Source organism: Phycomyces blakesleeanus (genome assembly GCF_001638985.1).
Source record: "Phycomyces blakesleeanus NRRL 1555(-) unplaced genomic scaffold PHYBLscaffold_22, whole genome shotgun sequence".
Lineage (NCBI taxonomy): Eukaryota > Fungi > Mucoromycota > Mucoromycetes > Mucorales > Phycomycetaceae > Phycomyces > Phycomyces blakesleeanus.
The window spans coordinates 596396-613252 of record NW_017265155.1 but is presented as its reverse complement, the minus strand read 5'-3'; the positions used below and the strand labels follow the sequence as shown (position 1 = coordinate 613252).

At 33.1% G+C, this 16857-nt stretch overlaps 6 protein-coding genes across 6 annotated transcripts; 3 read left to right on the top strand and 3 right to left on the bottom strand.

Moving 5' to 3' along the window:
• Positions 1–3451: 3451 nt before the first annotated feature.
• On the top strand, positions 3452–5820 carry PHYBLDRAFT_172549 (hypothetical protein; the record flags this gene model as incomplete). The annotated part of the gene is made up of 6 exons (XM_018436827.1): positions 3452–3533; positions 3702–3732; positions 4052–4084; positions 4343–4403; positions 4866–4959; positions 5684–5820. 6 exons carry the CDS (start codon positions 3452–3454, stop codon positions 5818–5820), a joined length of 438 nt encoding a protein of 145 aa, XP_018287338.1.
• Positions 5821–6846: 1026 nt separating this feature from the next.
• PHYBLDRAFT_9296 (Homeodomain-like DNA binding domain-containing transcription factor) lies at positions 6847–7044 on the bottom strand (the record flags this gene model as incomplete). The annotated part of the gene is made up of 1 exon (XM_018443812.1): positions 6847–7044. A coding segment is annotated over one exon (198 nt), but the record flags the coding sequence as incomplete, so codon positions are not given.
• An 883-nt stretch (positions 7045–7927) lies between these two features.
• PHYBLDRAFT_159903 (hypothetical protein) lies at positions 7928–10351 on the bottom strand. The gene is made up of 3 exons (XM_018434082.1): positions 9527–10351; positions 8516–8594; positions 7928–8329 (listed from the first exon to the last, which is right to left on the bottom strand). The coding sequence occupies exons 1-3, from the start codon at positions 10327–10329 to the stop codon at positions 8129–8131; spliced, it is 1083 nt and encodes a 360-aa protein (XP_018287336.1). The 5' UTR covers positions 10330–10351; the 3' UTR covers positions 7928–8128.
• Positions 10352–13073: 2722 nt separating this feature from the next.
• PHYBLDRAFT_159902 (hypothetical protein) lies at positions 13074–13891 on the top strand. The gene is made up of 2 exons (XM_018434081.1): positions 13074–13160; positions 13267–13891. The coding sequence occupies exons 1-2, from the start codon at positions 13101–13103 to the stop codon at positions 13795–13797; spliced, it is 591 nt and encodes a 196-aa protein (XP_018287335.1). The 5' UTR covers positions 13074–13100; the 3' UTR covers positions 13798–13891.
• Positions 13892–14260: 369 nt separating this feature from the next.
• Positions 14261–14665, top strand: PHYBLDRAFT_149693 (Homeodomain-like DNA binding domain-containing transcription factor; the record flags this gene model as incomplete). Its single annotated transcript, XM_018432318.1, has 2 exons — positions 14261–14492; positions 14643–14665. The coding sequence occupies 2 exons, from the start codon at positions 14261–14263 to the stop codon at positions 14663–14665; spliced, it is 255 nt and encodes an 84-aa protein (XP_018287334.1).
• Positions 14666–15858: 1193 nt separating this feature from the next.
• Positions 15859–16752, bottom strand: PHYBLDRAFT_21973 (hypothetical protein; the record flags this gene model as incomplete). The annotated part of the gene is made up of 3 exons (XM_018439769.1): positions 15859–16264; positions 16348–16445; positions 16561–16752. 3 exons carry the CDS (start codon positions 16750–16752, stop codon positions 15859–15861), a joined length of 696 nt encoding a protein of 231 aa, XP_018287333.1.
• Between the last annotated feature and the right edge of the window lie 105 nt (positions 16753–16857).

Sequence of the window (16857 nt, the reverse complement as noted above, 5' to 3'; positions counted from 1 at the left end):
GTCTCTCTACCCTAATCACATTTGCACTATTGGTGAAAAAGGTAATGGTCCCTTGAGTACATTATATTCCAATACCTAGTCTTTTTTTTTTCATTCACAATAACTACACCCTCTACCAAATAAAATAAAATAAAATAAATAAATAAAAAATAAAATAAAAGCTGACTGACTAAAATGACTAAAATGACTAAATGACTAAATGACTTTATTACATTCTACATTCTATGTATTTAAAATAGGTCACTCGAAAGAACCAATCGACAAAACCCTTCAGACCAAAAACCCAACTCACCCGCCAAGACAGTAATACGTCCATTACGTCTTGTTCTTCTAATGATGAAAGCGTTTCAATCTCATCACCTAAAGAACTCAAAGAGCATGCCGCCCTACGAGATTCACAACAGAAACCGATTGAAGCTATCTGTACCGAACGTCACAGGGTCTCTTTAGTTTGTAACTCTGAAAAGAAAAGCCTGGAAAATGAAATCAAAGACGAAGAAGAAGAAAAAGACATTAATGTACCTCCTAATACACCCTCATCTTTGGAGGCGGCTGGACCGGTAAATACCCACACACATACATAGATATAAATATATATATATATATGTAAAAGAGAGAGAGAGAAAGAGGGAAAGAGATATGCGCATGTCTGTATCAATTACTAATATATTTATTTATTTGCGTAAATCTATGGACTTGTAATTGCATTATATTTATACAAAAACCAAAGCCTGTATTGGGTAACGAGACCTCATCACCACCAACGCCAACGCCAACACCAACATTAATGCCTGCACCTGTACCTACCCAAACACAAATTCAAATTCAAACACAAACACAAACACAAATTCAAACACAAACACAAATTCAAACACCAAGCAAGTATACCTTTAATAATTATTAGAATTATAGTTGTGTAATACAAAATTTATATACATTTATACATCTCTAAAATAGAGTTAGAAGGCTAAATGATCTTTCTATACATCATCAATTGTGTAGATTTCAATGTAATCATTCGTGATTTTGCCTACCCAGCTACCTCTTCACTTCACCACGGAAAATTATTTGAATCGAACAAACGATCATCTCATCGACTATCTGAAATCTCTCTCTCGAGTTCAGAGTTCACCGGCCGACAAGCACGCGTTCTTTACGATTTTTACCCAGAAACTGAATATGAGATTGCAATGAAGGCTGGCCAACTTGTCTGGGTTCAATACAGACAATGTCATGTAAGTCAGACAATTATATATAAATATGATTATAAAGAAGAAGAAGAAGAAGAAAAAGTCAAATTCAAATTTACTCATTTTCATCTTTTTTTTTTTTTTTTTTTTAAAAATAATAATAATAATAATAATCTATACCTATATACGTATAACAGGGCTGGTTAATTGCGGATGTAAATGAAGACACTGGGTTGATACCAGAATCCTATGTTGAATTTACGAGTGAAAATGCATAATAGTTTAAATTGATATTATCTACATTTTATATACACTACACATACTTACACATACGCCACATATACGCGCGCGTACGCTACATATATTATCAACCTATTCATATTTAACCTCTTATTAATCTCTCTCTCTCTCTCTCTCTACCAATTGAATTACCTTTACATGTATATACATACACTTTACTTTTTTTTTTATACTTTACTTTACCTTATTTTTTGTGTTTTTTAATCATTGTTTGTAAACCAGTGTTATAATTGACTGAATTTATATATTCTACCTACATAATATATATATATATATATGCGTGTATTATCTACCAATAAATACCAAAGAAGAAAAAAAACAGAAATGCATCTTTGCTATTACTATGGTGATAGTAGTAATACTGATGACTATAATAATAATAATAATAATAATAATAATAATAATAATAATGATAATTAGAGATATCAAACACGTGTAATGAAGTGTCTTGATTGTTGTACAGCGGAGAAGCTTTAATTATCTACTTGTAACAAGAATATTTTTCAAACAAAAGAAGAAGAAAAAGGAAAGGTTTGGTATTCTGTTTCTACAGATACTGTTCAATTGACTAAATAAGAGAAAGAAAGAAAGAAAACAAGGGATCTTGTGTTGTACTTGACTCGCGTTTCTTTGTACTCTTCTTAATTTCTTGTTCTTAGATACTGGTATATAAAAATAGGCTGTGAGCCATGCAGTAGCTGTACGATTTTAACATATCTAAATATATAGATATGTATATGTATGTGCACAGTATGTGGTTGGCTGTACACTTGGCCAATTGACTATGCTTGTTTGAAAGATGTTAAATATAAAAAATATATAAATTTAGTCTTGTGGTTGAATAGGAGAAGGAAGGGGACGTGTGCATTATTACCACGTGCATCCCTTAACAAAAAGGAGACCCCAGCCATCCAACTTCTCTTATATCAAACGCCTAGTTCTCCCCCCTTTTATACTTTATATATGTATATTTATCTGTCTGTCTGTCTGTCTTTCTGTCTGTCAATCCAGCCAGCCAGCGTGTGGCTAAGTACATACATCTACACTTTACATCTGCATTTGCATTTGGATTTGCATCAAATACAACAACAATTATAATATAATAAATAATTTAAAATAAGGGTTCATTTTCAAAGTTTCTTTTTGTTTTGTTTAAAATAATAATAATAAGAAGAAATTCAAACCATGTACTCAACACATCACTTGGTTGTATTAATTGGTTTCAATATCTGTAATGAAATGAAATGAAATGAAATGAAATGAAATGAAATGTGTATATAAATATAGTGTGGTTGTGTGTGTGTGGGTGGCTATGGCTATGGCTATGGCTATATTTGGCTTTGATTATAGCCTGGGATCTGGTCCGTATACTGCCCGCCAAATGTAAAAGTCCAATGCATACATTAATTACTATTACTACTATCATTATCATAATACTATACTGTATTATAAAAAAAAAAGATTAAGAAAATGAAATAAATTAATATATATATATATATTAGGGTTCAAATCTTGTATTATTATTATTGCTAGTATTATTATTTTGATTGCAGTACTAAAGACTTTAGAATGACATGAGCCTTGGTATCTAATAATCTGTTGAATCATATTGCGTAAAAGTCAATTTAGAGTCTGGCTTGTTTAAATATGAGATTTTTGTTAGTTAAATATGAACATTGCATTTGTGTATCAGTGTCACAACTTTTCACTCACTCACTCACTCAAATACATACAAGAAATAAACCCAATTCATCAAATAAAATAAAAAAACCAAAAAGAAAGTGAAAATTCTTCCCCACCCCTTATTAGCCTTTCCAACTTTCTTGTTGTTGTTGTTGTTGGTATCTTTTCTTTTTCTGACTAGGATTTACTTTGTGCGTGCGTAGGAGAGCTAACCCCGGTTTCCTAGTAGAATTTTTTTTTAAAAAAAAATAAATTTTTTTAAAAAAAAGTCAATAAGAATGGCTATAATGTTGATTTATTCTATTTCAAGAAGTTCAAGTTCAAGTACAAGTACAAGTACAAGTACAAGTACAGGTGCATGTAAAGTCTATATGAAGAATATTACAACAAGAAAAAAAGAAAAAAAAAAGACAAAATTTTCAATGTACTGTAGATTATTTACAAGATGGATATTAAACCAGTAATGCACATGCATAAATATAGATATAGATACAGTTATTTATATCTATACTTATACACATTTGACAGACAGAATCCTTATAACAATGTACAAGGATATGTAGGTATCTATATACGCATTATATTTTATCTAATTGATATTTTCCGCGCCATACAACACTTGCACCCCTTGTCGATAGTTCTATATTTTGTTCTTCTCCTTTAAAGATAGAAGGTGAAAGACGTATAATTCTTATTTTTATTGATATTATCCAATGGCATTATTATAGTATATAGGGACTGATAACTGATAATTGATAATTGATTATCTATATACATTTTAAGAAAAAGAGAAAGAAAAAAAAAAGAACAAGATTTATATATTATATTAATATAATGCTTTAAAGAGGGAGTAATAGAATATTATTAGATGTATATAGATGTAATGAAGGAGGTCTTATTTTGTCAAAAAGGTACATACAGACAGACAGGCAGATATAAAATAAAGGAATATAATATTAATATATACTACACGACACAACGCAACACATAAAATAAATAAATAGACTGTACGACTGAATATACATATATTAAACAATGGCTATCAATTTTAATAGGGCTGTTAAGTTTTGGGAAAAAAGGAAGAAGAAGAAGAAGAATAAAATCTAGGAGAAAGTAATACAATTGTCTTACTTTATTTTATATTATATTATTAAAATAATTATAATAAGAGTAACATGTAATATAAGTTATAATGCTAAAGCGCTCGGACTAGAAGTCCAAGAAATCCAAGTAAAAATGTTATAGAGACATACTATACATAAATAGTCTAATCAATAGAGCTAGAATACAAAACCAACCAACTTTTAGCTATCCAGTAGGCTATTCAACGGATTTACACAGACATACTCATTGGAGTATCTGACTATAATGCCCTATTTCACTCACCCACCCATAAAACAAGTTGGGTGTCTGTGTTGTACAACTTTCAGAATATAATAGAATATAATAGAATAGATTAATGAAATCTAGAATGGTTGTGTATATACTCCTTTCAAAATCTTATATATACAAACATTTCACAAAAAGTATAAATGAAAAATCAAATTGACCTGCAAGGTGAGGATATCAATTTTACAATTATATATATAAATTCAAAATAATATATATCTAAAAACCTTTTCCTATTTCTTCCTGTATAGTGTAGTTTCGTATAGTGTCGTGTCGTGTCAATATAAATATTAAAGAATACAGAATCTACAAGGAGAAGAAAGCATTCCAGATTTTGTTTTGTTTTCTGAGATCGCTGATTTTGATTCCCAAAATCGATTCCAAAAAAATATATATAGTTAATCTGGATAGCTCATCACCTCTTTTTCTCTATTAAAGACAGAAACTATGACGATTACAGAAACCATATATCTTTTTTTGTTTGTTTGTAAATCATTATCTAAAGCTTCTTCCTTTTACCTTTCCAAAACTTTGGTTTCAAATCAATTTCACAACAAACCATTTATTTCTCCTTTGCGACTTTAAGTTTTTTTTTTTCTTTTCTTTTACATAGCCTTAAAAGATAATTTAATAAAACAAGAAAAGAAGAAAAAAGAGTTATTATTATGTTTATTACCATTCTTATACTACTTCTTCTACTTGTTCTTCATTTTATTATTGCAATATGTATATATATATATACACACACAAAGGAATTGTTAATATTAACGTATGATAATGCACTCTTAAATGTCACCACTTCTTTAATTAATTAATTAATTAATTAATTAATTGTATATATATTTCTTATTTCTGTTGATGATATTGTTTGCTGTCTTGTAGTGAAGAAATAAACAAAATAATAATAATAAGAATAAACTCACACAAACCAAGAGAGATAATGGCCAAAAGATCATCGTTTATGAAGGGGTGTCTTGAAATGAAAATTAGAGTGGTTTTCTTTTGAAGGACGAGGGGAAGCATATAAAAGAGAGGGGAAATAGTATATATATATATATATATTTTGAATTTATTTATTTATTAACTTATTAAATAAATAAGATATTTTTATATATATAAAGCCAAAATGAGCAGAGACAATCTATATAACAATTCTTTATATAAATATATTTGCAAGTGTGAATGTGAATATGAATGTGAATATGAATATGAATATGAGTGTGAGTGTGTAAAAAGACAAAAGGTTATTTGCGTTTAAAGATCTATGGCAATAAAGAAAAAAAAAAGAATAAACTATAAGAATGATTATATATATATATATATATAAGAATATATATATAGATAGATAGATAGATAGATAGATAGAAAAAAAGCATGACATATACAAGAACTAGAGTAAAGAACATAAGGCAAACATAATACGAAAAGAAAGACAAAACAGCAGGTATTTTTCTCTTTTCTCTTTTTCAGTATAAAAAAGGTGCATAAGAAAAAAAGGCTGGTTTAAGAAGAAAGGGAGAAATGAACAAGACATAAAGAAAAAGAAAAAGAAATGACGACTATACACGGCGCAAAAATAATAATAATAATAATAATAATAATAATAATAGTAATAATAGTTAAAGTAGTAGTAATATGGATAGTTATAGTCAGAATAATTGATCGAACAATGGATAGAAAAGGGATTTTTTTTCGGGTGGTTTGTATTGCAAATGTCGCAATTCTGTATTGTCTTTGGTCTTGTCCTTGTAAGTTTTGGTGTATATATATATATTTTTTGGTATATTTTTCTTTGAGTGATATATGATTCGTTGGAGTTGTATATAGGCGTTTTATCTTGGTCGGTCGCATGAGAGAGTATAGAGTGAGAGTGAGAGTGAGGTGTTGATGATAAAGTTTGATCGTAGCAGTTGTGGCTGGTAAATTATATTGATTATGTTAATGTTATCATTCGGATGATAATAATTTCAAGTCGATCAAATTACTCTCTAAAGAAAATAGAGTAAATTGAATCTGGACTTGGGAAAGGCGATACAGGGCTGTGAGGATAGGATGATGGCGACAGGCGAAGTGGAGGAAGTGAGATGCGGGCTGGTGGTAGGGTTCTGGAGATTTCATTTTGGTAAGAGTGGGGTGATGATAAAGAGTGATTCGAATGCGGGTGAAAGTGTGGGTAAATATCAGAAGAAGGTGGTGAGCGTGGGGGGCTCATGAGAGGAACTAAATGTTGTTGCGGCTGTTCCTGATAATGATAGTGATGATGGTGATCGTTCTCTTGAAAGTATTCGCATTTATCGGATAGTTTTCCGCGAGTGCGAAGAGCCTGGCGCTTGTTTTGGAACCAGATCTGGACAGTACGAGGACTCATATTTAACTGTTTTCCGAGATCAATTCGCAGTTCTGTCGATGGAAAGTATGTCTGGCTAAACACACGGTTTAGGACTGCGAGTTGAGGTGCAGAGGCTCTTTTACGCTTGGCCTTGAGCGGGTGAGGATTGTAAGGGGCAGTGGGAATAGAAGACAAGGATTGGCTGGGTGAAGAAGGCCGAGGTGACCAGATTGGTGGATAATATCCACTCATTTGAGAATCCATGTTTGGTGAACGAGCGAGCAAGAGTAGATCTGCAAGTGGAGGAAGTGTACAAGTAGATTTCATTTTTGTGTTTGTATTTGTATTTGTATTTGTATTTGTATTTGTATTTGTGTATTGAAAGTGGAATAACCTTGTCGTTAAATGATCATGGACCTTTATATATTGTTTAGAAATTTTTTTTTATTAAAATATACATGTATAAATATATCCTAAATATCCTATATATATATATATATATATATATATATATGTATATATGTATGTAGCTGTAGCTGTAGCTGTAGCTGTAGCTGTGGCTGTGGCTGTAGCTGTAGCTGTAGCTGTAGCTGTAGCTGTATATGTGTGTATGTCTATGTGTATATAAGTATAAGTATATATATATATATATATATGTGCGTATCTGCCTGTCTGCCTGCCTGTCTGCCTGCTTGTCTATGTATAGTGTGTGCTCAGTATAATTAATAATACTAAAATTAAGGAACAAAATTTAGCAATTTTGGGTGTAGGTTAGACTATTATTTGAAGGCGTTGTCTCAAAGTTATTCGCAGATCTTTACAATGGATACAACTTATTGACAAGTATAATACAGACCTAACAACTTTTCCCTTTTACATATATTAAAAAATAGGAGAACCGGTGTTTTTTAACCCATTGTAGTAAAAAGGATAATAGAGACGTGGTTGATTAGAGGAGACCTAAAGGGGAAATTTAAGAAATAATAATAATAATAATAATAATAATACTTTTTTACTAGACGACAAGTCAAGTTCAATATTATATTATATCAGATTATATTATGTATATATGTGTGAATGAGTGCAAGTTGCCACAGATAAACAATCACAATAGACAGGAAAGTATTACTTGTATATATTATTGTACATATAATTAATTAATTAATTATACATAAATACATAAATGCATAAATAAATAAATAAATAAATAAATAAATAAATACTTTTTATTTTATTTTTACATATCCTCTGTAGACCAAGCATGGGCTTCGGCTGCCAAAGACTTCTTTTGGTTCAAATGTAACAAAAAGGTGTCCTCGAACCCATTCGAACGGTCCACACCATCCCACCGATAACCGGGTGGAATCATAAACCGGTTTGGCTTCCAAGGTCCTTTGTAACTGGGTCTTGAAACACTTGATTTACCTTTGGTTTTTTTCTACAGAATAATAACAGTAATAATTGGTTTTGTTAATCCCAAAAATAAAAATAAAAATAATACCTTGTCTTTCACCCCCTCTCCCTCCCTCCCTTTTATTTTTCTTTTTTGTATGTATGTATGTATGTATGTGCGTGTATATACTATAGCACATTAATGAAGAAGAAAAAGAAAAAAGAGCCTTACAGTCAAGAAACCTGCCGCAGGGTCATTCCATCTATCTCTGTCTTTAAGGCCTTGGTTATAATCTTCATCGTCAACATATCTAGAGTACAAAACAAAAGAAGTATATATATAATAATAAAAAAAGATCATAAGTACCATTAGCGTTATGTTCATTATCAATTGTCCATTTTCCAAGTATTAATTACTATTATTCTTATTCTTATTACTCTTAATATTTTTATGCTTTTTTGTTTCTTTTCTTTTCTTTTCTGGATCTTCTCCCCCCCTCCTCTCCTCAACCTCTCCTCAAAAAAGAAAGACAAAAATTTTCCCTGTATTGTTCTTCTAAACAATGTGTATTTGTGCTTGTGCTTATGTTTATATTTATATGTATGTTTGGCTAATTTGATATTTGATATATACAAACGATATATATATATATATATAAAGTAATAATAATCTGTGCATGTATGTACGCGTATATAAATACACACATATGTATGTTTATGCTTATGCTTATGCTTATGCTTATGTTTATGTATGTGCGTGTGCGTGTGCGTGTGTAAAAGAAATATAGAAATAATGTCTATTGTATATCTGAGCCCAACCTAAACTAAGCCTTGTTCTACAAACCTCTTTTCTTCCGTCTAATTATTCAACACCTCCTCCTCTGTTATATCCCTTTCCGTGTCGAGGCATCTTACAACCTTCTCTAAGTCCCCTTGATTTCTTTTGTACTAAATGAACTCCTAATAGAATAACCAAGTAGAGATCATCCCTCCTGGCAATAAGCAGCACAAAAGCACAAAAACAAAAACAAAAACAAAAACAAAAAAACACACACACACGCACGCACAAAACACAACACAACACAACACAACACAACACACAACACAAATACAAACACAAACACAAACACAAACGCAAATCTATACACTACCTCTCCCCTTTTCACCTATTTCTCTCTCTTTCTCTCTTGCTTGAATTCTTGAATAGCCCTTTAAAATAAAATAATATATATATAATAAATACCTTGCCAACGGCTTATCCTTTTCCTCTTTGAGTCTCTTCAATTCAGCTTGAGCTTCCTCACGTTGAACAAGCCCCTTGCCCCATTCCATTCGTCTTGATTCTCTCTCGTCTGCTTCCTTCTTTGCCCGTGCCTCCTCAGCTTTTTTAATCTTCGGGTCTATCTTTCGCCCTGTAGCGTCACGATAGACTGTTTCTGTACCCTGCCCTTGACTATCCTCTTTTAGCCTTTGCAGTGCCTTGAGCTCCAATTCTCGTGCTCTTGCTGCTTCAGCCTTAAGCTCGTGGCTTGTCAATAGGCCTGCCTTTTGTCCACTCGACATTCGTGGCCCTCCTCCTCCCTCTTCTCCTCTATCTCTCCGTGATCCTGCTTCTTCCTGAGACACAATCATGGGTTTTTCGTCTTCGAGCTCGCTATCATCATTATCATTATCATCCTCTCCTCTATAGTCTGTCTGTTCTTCCCCTCGGATTGTCTGCCAGCTACTCGCGCGTGATTTTGCCGCCTCTTTGCTCTCCGCGGCCTCTGCCATCAGTCGTTCCTGCTCTTCTTGATACCGTTTCGTCTCTGCTTCTTCTTCATCACGGGTGCCGATTTGCTTCCATCCAAACTCTTCTTCATCTACAATTCCAATATTTCCTCTGCGAATCTTCTTGGCGCCTATCTTTCTCTTCTTTTTCTTTTTATTTTCATCTGTTCCAGAACTTAGGTACTTGTTTGCAATGTACTCTTTCGTAGCTGCGTCTCCGACTCCCTTTGCAAGAAACTTTCGTTTGGCAAAGTCTGAATGTTCAATTGAATCCATAAGAATCGCAAGTCTCTCTCTCTCTTTATTTCTTTTTTGGTTTTTAGTTTTCCTTTTTTTTCAAAAAAAAAGAATTTTTAAATGTATGTGTGTATAGATGTGCGTTGTATATATTTATTTATATATATATATATATATGTGTGTGTGTGTGTGTGTGTGTGTAAGAGAAAAGATAGACAGGTAAGACTTTGTGCCAATGGCTAGTATCAAAAGTGAAATGTACTGTTGTGACTCGTTATTTGTACATATTTCCACTTTTGGATTTGTGTAAGCCACCAAGGCAGACCTATTCCAAAAACCTTTTAACCCCGCCCCCCTTTTTTTTTTGCTTTTTTCCTTTTTTTGAAAGACTTTAATAAAGTCAAAGAAGTTATAGGTGTGTATATACATTTACATAATTTACTACATTCGAGCATTGAACTGTTTTTGTTACTATTTCTTTTTTTTTTAAAAAAAAAAATAAACAGCATGGGAAAGAAGAGAACACCAGTTTTCCGTGACGGATCCGATCGCAATGATGATCGCAATAACGGCAAAATCAAAGCAATCAATACATGGAATGACATTGAACACGATTCAGAAGACGATTGTACGTTTATAATCCCGGAGTGGGAGAAGAAGAGGAAGAAAAGAAAGGAGAGGAGAGGGAACAATATTATACATTTGAAAATGTATACTTGGAGAAAAAATTAGAAAAAAAAAAGAGTAATTCCAACAACTACAAAAAAGAAAAAAAGAAAGTAACTCATAAAGCTTTACTGTTATCATTATCACAGTCCATGACGAAAGAGAAAAGGTTCTTTTGAACGATGCCAAATTTGGACGTAGAATGGACGATGGTAAGAATCACTAAAAAAAAAATGAAATGAAATGAACGGACGAATGAATAAATGAAAGAAAGAAAGAATAAAATACAAAGCAGGGATTAAAAAAAAAGTATATATATATTAAAAATTTTTCTTAGATGATGACGAAGGCGTGGAAGAAGTGTATGGACTCGAAGGACTTGGATCAGATGAAGATGAAGAAGAAGAAGAGCTCTCAGATGATGATATTATGGGAGAAGATGAAGAAGGAGAAGAGGAAGTTGAGGGTGGGTGTAGATTTTCTATTCTTACAAGTCTTCCTTTTGTTTGTTTGTTAGGCTGTCTTTATTTTATTTGAAGTATTGTTGGTTTTATGCAAATAATTTAGAGCTGTTTGGAAACACGAGGAAAAGAAAAGAAAAGAAATGAAATGAAAAGAAAAGAAAAGAAAAGCAAAGAAAGAGAAAGACAGGAAGCAATGCACATTTATTAGCCAAAAAAAGAAAAGAAAAGGAAAGGAAAAAACCTTAATACTTACTTTATTTCTTGATAAACTTTATCCACCCTAGACAAAACTTGGGGTCAATCCAAGAAAGCTTACTATAATGCCGAGGATGTCTCTGACTTGGAAGAAATGCGTGAAGAAGAAAAGGAAGCATTGAAAATCCAGAAAGAGCGCCTGGCTGCCATGGACGAAGCTGATTTCGTGGATGATTCTATGCCTGGATGGGGTCTTGGAAACGAGCAGGTAACTTTATTTTTACTTTATTTGTTGCCTTTTAAATTTTTATTTTTTATTTTTATTTCTGGTAATTGGTTGGGCTGAATTGATATTAAAGCACAAGGATTTATGTACATATAGGATTCAGAAGCAGACAAACAACTTGTTGACACTGTCAGTAAGGAGTTGGAGGATATCTCGTTCGAGTAAGTAAATTTAATTACAATCACAGCAACAAAAGTAGAAGCAGAAGCAGAAGCAGAAGCAGAAGCAGAAGCAGAAGCAGAAGCAGAGGCAGAGGCAGGCACAGAAGAACAAGAAATAAAGAGGGAAATTAAGGGCAGAAAATAATATGAATTATTATAATAGCGGCTTATTTAAACTATCATACTTTATTTATTAACATTAACATTGGCATTGTAATTATCAGTGTGTCCAAGACAGCTGCAAAGAGAAGAGACAATTTGCCTGTAGCTGAAAAGATCAAGATTTTACAGAACGAATCGCCAGAATTGCTTGACCTGCTGAATGAATTCAAAGAAAAGGCCTCAGAACTCGAAACTATGGCTGAACTTTTTGATAAGATTCGTACAAGTGGAAAGTCTGAGGACCCTGAAGGTAGATTCTTCTTGTTCAAACAACGTAAGTCGTCTAATTCAAACCAAGGAATACATAATAAATCCCCAACTCCTTCTTCTCTTTCCTCAGAAATAAGCAAAACATTGGTAGATTAATAATATTCACCATTTACTCATTTATTTATTTTTCTTATGTGAACAGAACTTTTGTTGAACTACATGACAAACGTATCTTTCTACTTTGCCCTAAAGGCATCCGGTGTACCCAACGTTCGTGACCATCCTGTCATCCATGCCCTTGTTGAATTGCGTGGTCAACTTGAGAAACTCGACAAAATTGAAGAGAAGATTGCGTCCCAGCTTAATCTGTTTGTCGAAGAACTGTTCACACAAGCAGAAAAGCCAAAGAAATCAAAGAAGACAAAGAATGCTACCACTACAACCACACCCACACCCACAGCAAAGAAATCCAAAAAGAAGGCTTCCCCAGTAGTCGAAGAGCCTGTAGAAGACGAAGACGAAGACGAAGACGATAATATGGATGCTGAATTGGACGAATTAATCGATATTGAAGAAGAGTTCAAGAGTCTGAAGAAGGCTAATAAGAAGCGCAAGAGAACAATGACAGATGACTTTGGTGAATTAGAAGCATTAGATGAAGTGGATATGGAAGACAAACTTGCCAAGAAAAAGTCAATAAGAGATTATGTTGCCAAGATCGATTCTGTAAGTAATCTAGATATACACACAGACACAAAAGAATTACTTGATAATTCAATTCTCTGACAAATTACTCAATTGATACTTGTTTTACTTTTTTCCCCCTCTATAGAAACAATTGAAGATGGCAGCGAAATACCATGGTGATTCTGATCTGCCTTACAGAGACAATAACAAATACAGCAAGACAGGTGTTCGTCAGCCTTTGGACAACTCTGCTGATCTGGATGGTGCCGATTGGGATGCTGAAGATAATAAGACCGCTAGTGCAGTCCGAAATGGCACAAACGACGACGACGAGGATAATTATTATGAAGAAGTGGCAGGAAGCAAAGCAGCAAAGAAAGAAGCCAAATTGGCAGAGTATGAAGCTGGGCGAGTACCGATTGTCGACGGAGACTTCAAGGTCGAGGATGGACACAAACGATTGGCATCTTACCAAATTCTCAAGAACAAGGGTCTCACACCTCACCGCAGAAAGACCGTCAGAAACACACGTGTCAAGCACAGAAACAAGTTCGAGAAGCAGGTCAAGAAGCTTTCTTCAGTCAAGCAGATCGTCAAAGAACAGCATTCTGGCTATGGTGGAGAATCCACTGGTATCAAGACCAATGTCGCTCGTTCCGTCAAACTGTCACAATAGAATTTATCTTGTATTTTATGTCATTAAATCACTCTTTCTTGTTTCTTTTACCTTTTACCTCTTTCTCTCTCATTGTAAAAAATATATAATCAAAACAACAAAAAAACAAAAAGCAAGAAGAAGAAGGAGAAGATGATCTTTTTCTTAACCTTTATTTATTTTATTTGTACTAATGAAAGATACTCTTATTTTTCTTCTTCTTTTTTGATACCAAAATTTTTCAAGTAAAATAAAGAAGAATATGTATTCAATTCTTTATTTTTTATTATATTTTATAAGGAGTGATATCTTTACTATCTATATTTGAAAGACTTGTTGTGTTACTGATATATTATAAAGTCCGACAATTGCATTTGCACACTTGGTTTCATAGCAACTCTTGATACACATCTTTTTTTTTTTTTTTTTTAAAAAAAGTAGCCTTTCTTTAATCTAAGAAAGATTCTGATCAACATCAACAGTAATGCCCAAAGAACAAGCTCGTTTAGTCCGTGGTCCTTACCAAAAACTTTCTGAATTCAGAAAAGGCATCATAATTGGCCTTTACAAGAGTGGAATGATTGTCGCCAAAATCGCTGTAATGGAGAATGTATCTCGATACACCATCACTCGTATTATAGACAAATTCAAGCGAACTGGCTCAGTAGCCGACAATAAGTCTCCTGGAAGACCAAAGATAACTACTCAAGATAAAAGTACCACATCCCTTTGAATGTCCAGTAAAAAAAAAGAATCGTCATCGACTTTTTGGAAGGGAAAAAGGGAGGAGGAGAAAACTGGCGGGCATGAAACCGAGGCATAAACGAGATTTTTTTTTTTTTTAAAAAAAACCGTTTGTGAAAAAGAACAACAGCAACAACGACAATGACAACGACAACGACAACGACATAAAGAGACCTACGTGTATATTCAAATATACCCTCCTTTTTTCTTCTTCTTTTTGTTCAATTTTCTTTATATAACCTTTAGGATATCATCTTCTACACAGTAAGACTAGAATTTTGATGGCGTGTGAATGTAAGAGATATGGCAAGAGCAGACAAATTACTCATAAATAAGAGCCTTTATTTGGCCTTTGAATTTAATTTCTTTGGCGCATATTCCTATTCTGAAATATAAACCACTGTATTGAGTTATTGCAAGTCAGGAAAGATGAATGATATCTATAAGGTTCAATATACGTTCAATATAAAATAAATAAAATCAAAAGCAAAAGCAAAATAGAGATAGATCTTTATAAACAAAAATGTAAATAAGAAATAGCTTTTTTTTTCTTGCAAAAGGATTGAAGGAGAAATTCTACAAAAAAGCACCATACTTTGTTTTACAGGACATAATGATTTAGCAAACCCAAGAGATATTTCCTTGTACGCTATCAATGACCGGAGTCTCCATCTTGGCAATACGTATAAAGCAAAAAAAAATAATGAAGAAATACAAACGAGTGGCAGTAATGAGCTATACCCAGAGATTTTATGCTCGTTATTGAGCCTGTTGCGATGGCAATGCAATGCAATTAAATAAATATACGATCACATATATAGTGTATTTTATTTATAAGTGACAAAAAATTGTACTCTGTCATTTGCAACAAAGTTTTTTGAGTCATGAAAAAAAAAACTCAAGCAAAGCTAAATATATTTTCTGTTTGCTTTATAGATTTTTTTTTCTGAACAAAGACTATAAAAAAAAACGGACAATTCAGAGGGTGTTTTTTGATTCATGTTAATACCTTTTTCAAAACCACCCTCTGAATCGCCCCCCCCCCCCCCCCCCTTTTTTTTTTCCGTAGTGATTATCATTTTTTTTTTGCATAATTTGCGGGACGCAAAATCTAAAGCAGGAATTGAAGTCTGCATGTGCGTAAGAACCCAGTAGACAAGACCAAAATTGACGTCAAAAATTGAGCTCTGTGGCGGATTTGTGGTAAATCTAAAAAATGGGTTTCAACCAACCAACAAACAAGCTAGGTTTTGATATAAAAATAAAATAAAGAATAAAATCTCACATATATGTATACAATTGTTTTATTATATCCATCTATTATAAAATGAAATTATTCTACCAAGGCAAAGGCTTTCCCTGATAGTCGACATAAGTGCCATTATCTTTTGATGTAAGCCTGCTTTCATATTCAAGGATACCGGCTACAGACTCAGCGGGAGTAATAAGGGCTTCCTCACCACCCATGTCTGTTTTTACCCATCCTGGATGAACAGCACTGACAATAAACTTCTCGTCGCTTAACTGGATAGAGTAGAGTTTGCTCAGCATGTTCACGGCTGCCTTTGAGACACGATAGACAGGAATTGAAGCAGTGTCCGTGATGGCAAGAGATCCGACGATAGATGATATGTTGATAATATGGCGTGTGTTTGCTTTGCGTAACAATGGGAGAAAAGCTTGGGTAACACTGGAAGTTCCAACCACATTTGTGTTAAGTACCAGAGAAAACTCTTCACTAGGACTTTAATTACATAAAAGGCATTTAATTAGTACCAGTACTCAGTAGTATGTCTCGTATAACCACAAAACCATATATATTCTTACATTTTATCTATAGAATACTTCTTTTCATTGATGCCCGAGTTGTTGATCAGTACATCAATACCATGTGGTGCCAACTTATTGACATGTTCTACTGCTGCCTTTAATACAATCAACTGGGTCAGAGATAATAATAATCATAATTGCACACACACACACAGAGGTATATACATATAGTAGTATTATATATAATTATTTTTAAGAAATCATTCTTACCTTAATGGATTCCTGGGAAGTAATGTCCAATGGAACCTTGTGAATATTACTTCCCGTGATTGCCTTGAGTTGTTCGGACGCATCGGGATTGCGTGCAGTAGCAATGACAGTGTGGCCTTGTTCCTTAAGAGTCTTGACAAACCAAAGACCGATACCGCGCGAAGTTCCAGTTACAAGATATGTTTTAGACATAGTATTAAATATATAAAGAAGAAGAGATACAAAAAATTAAGATAAAGAAAAAAAGAAGAGTAATACGAAATGTTGTTGCTCTACACACCTACAATTTATATATGC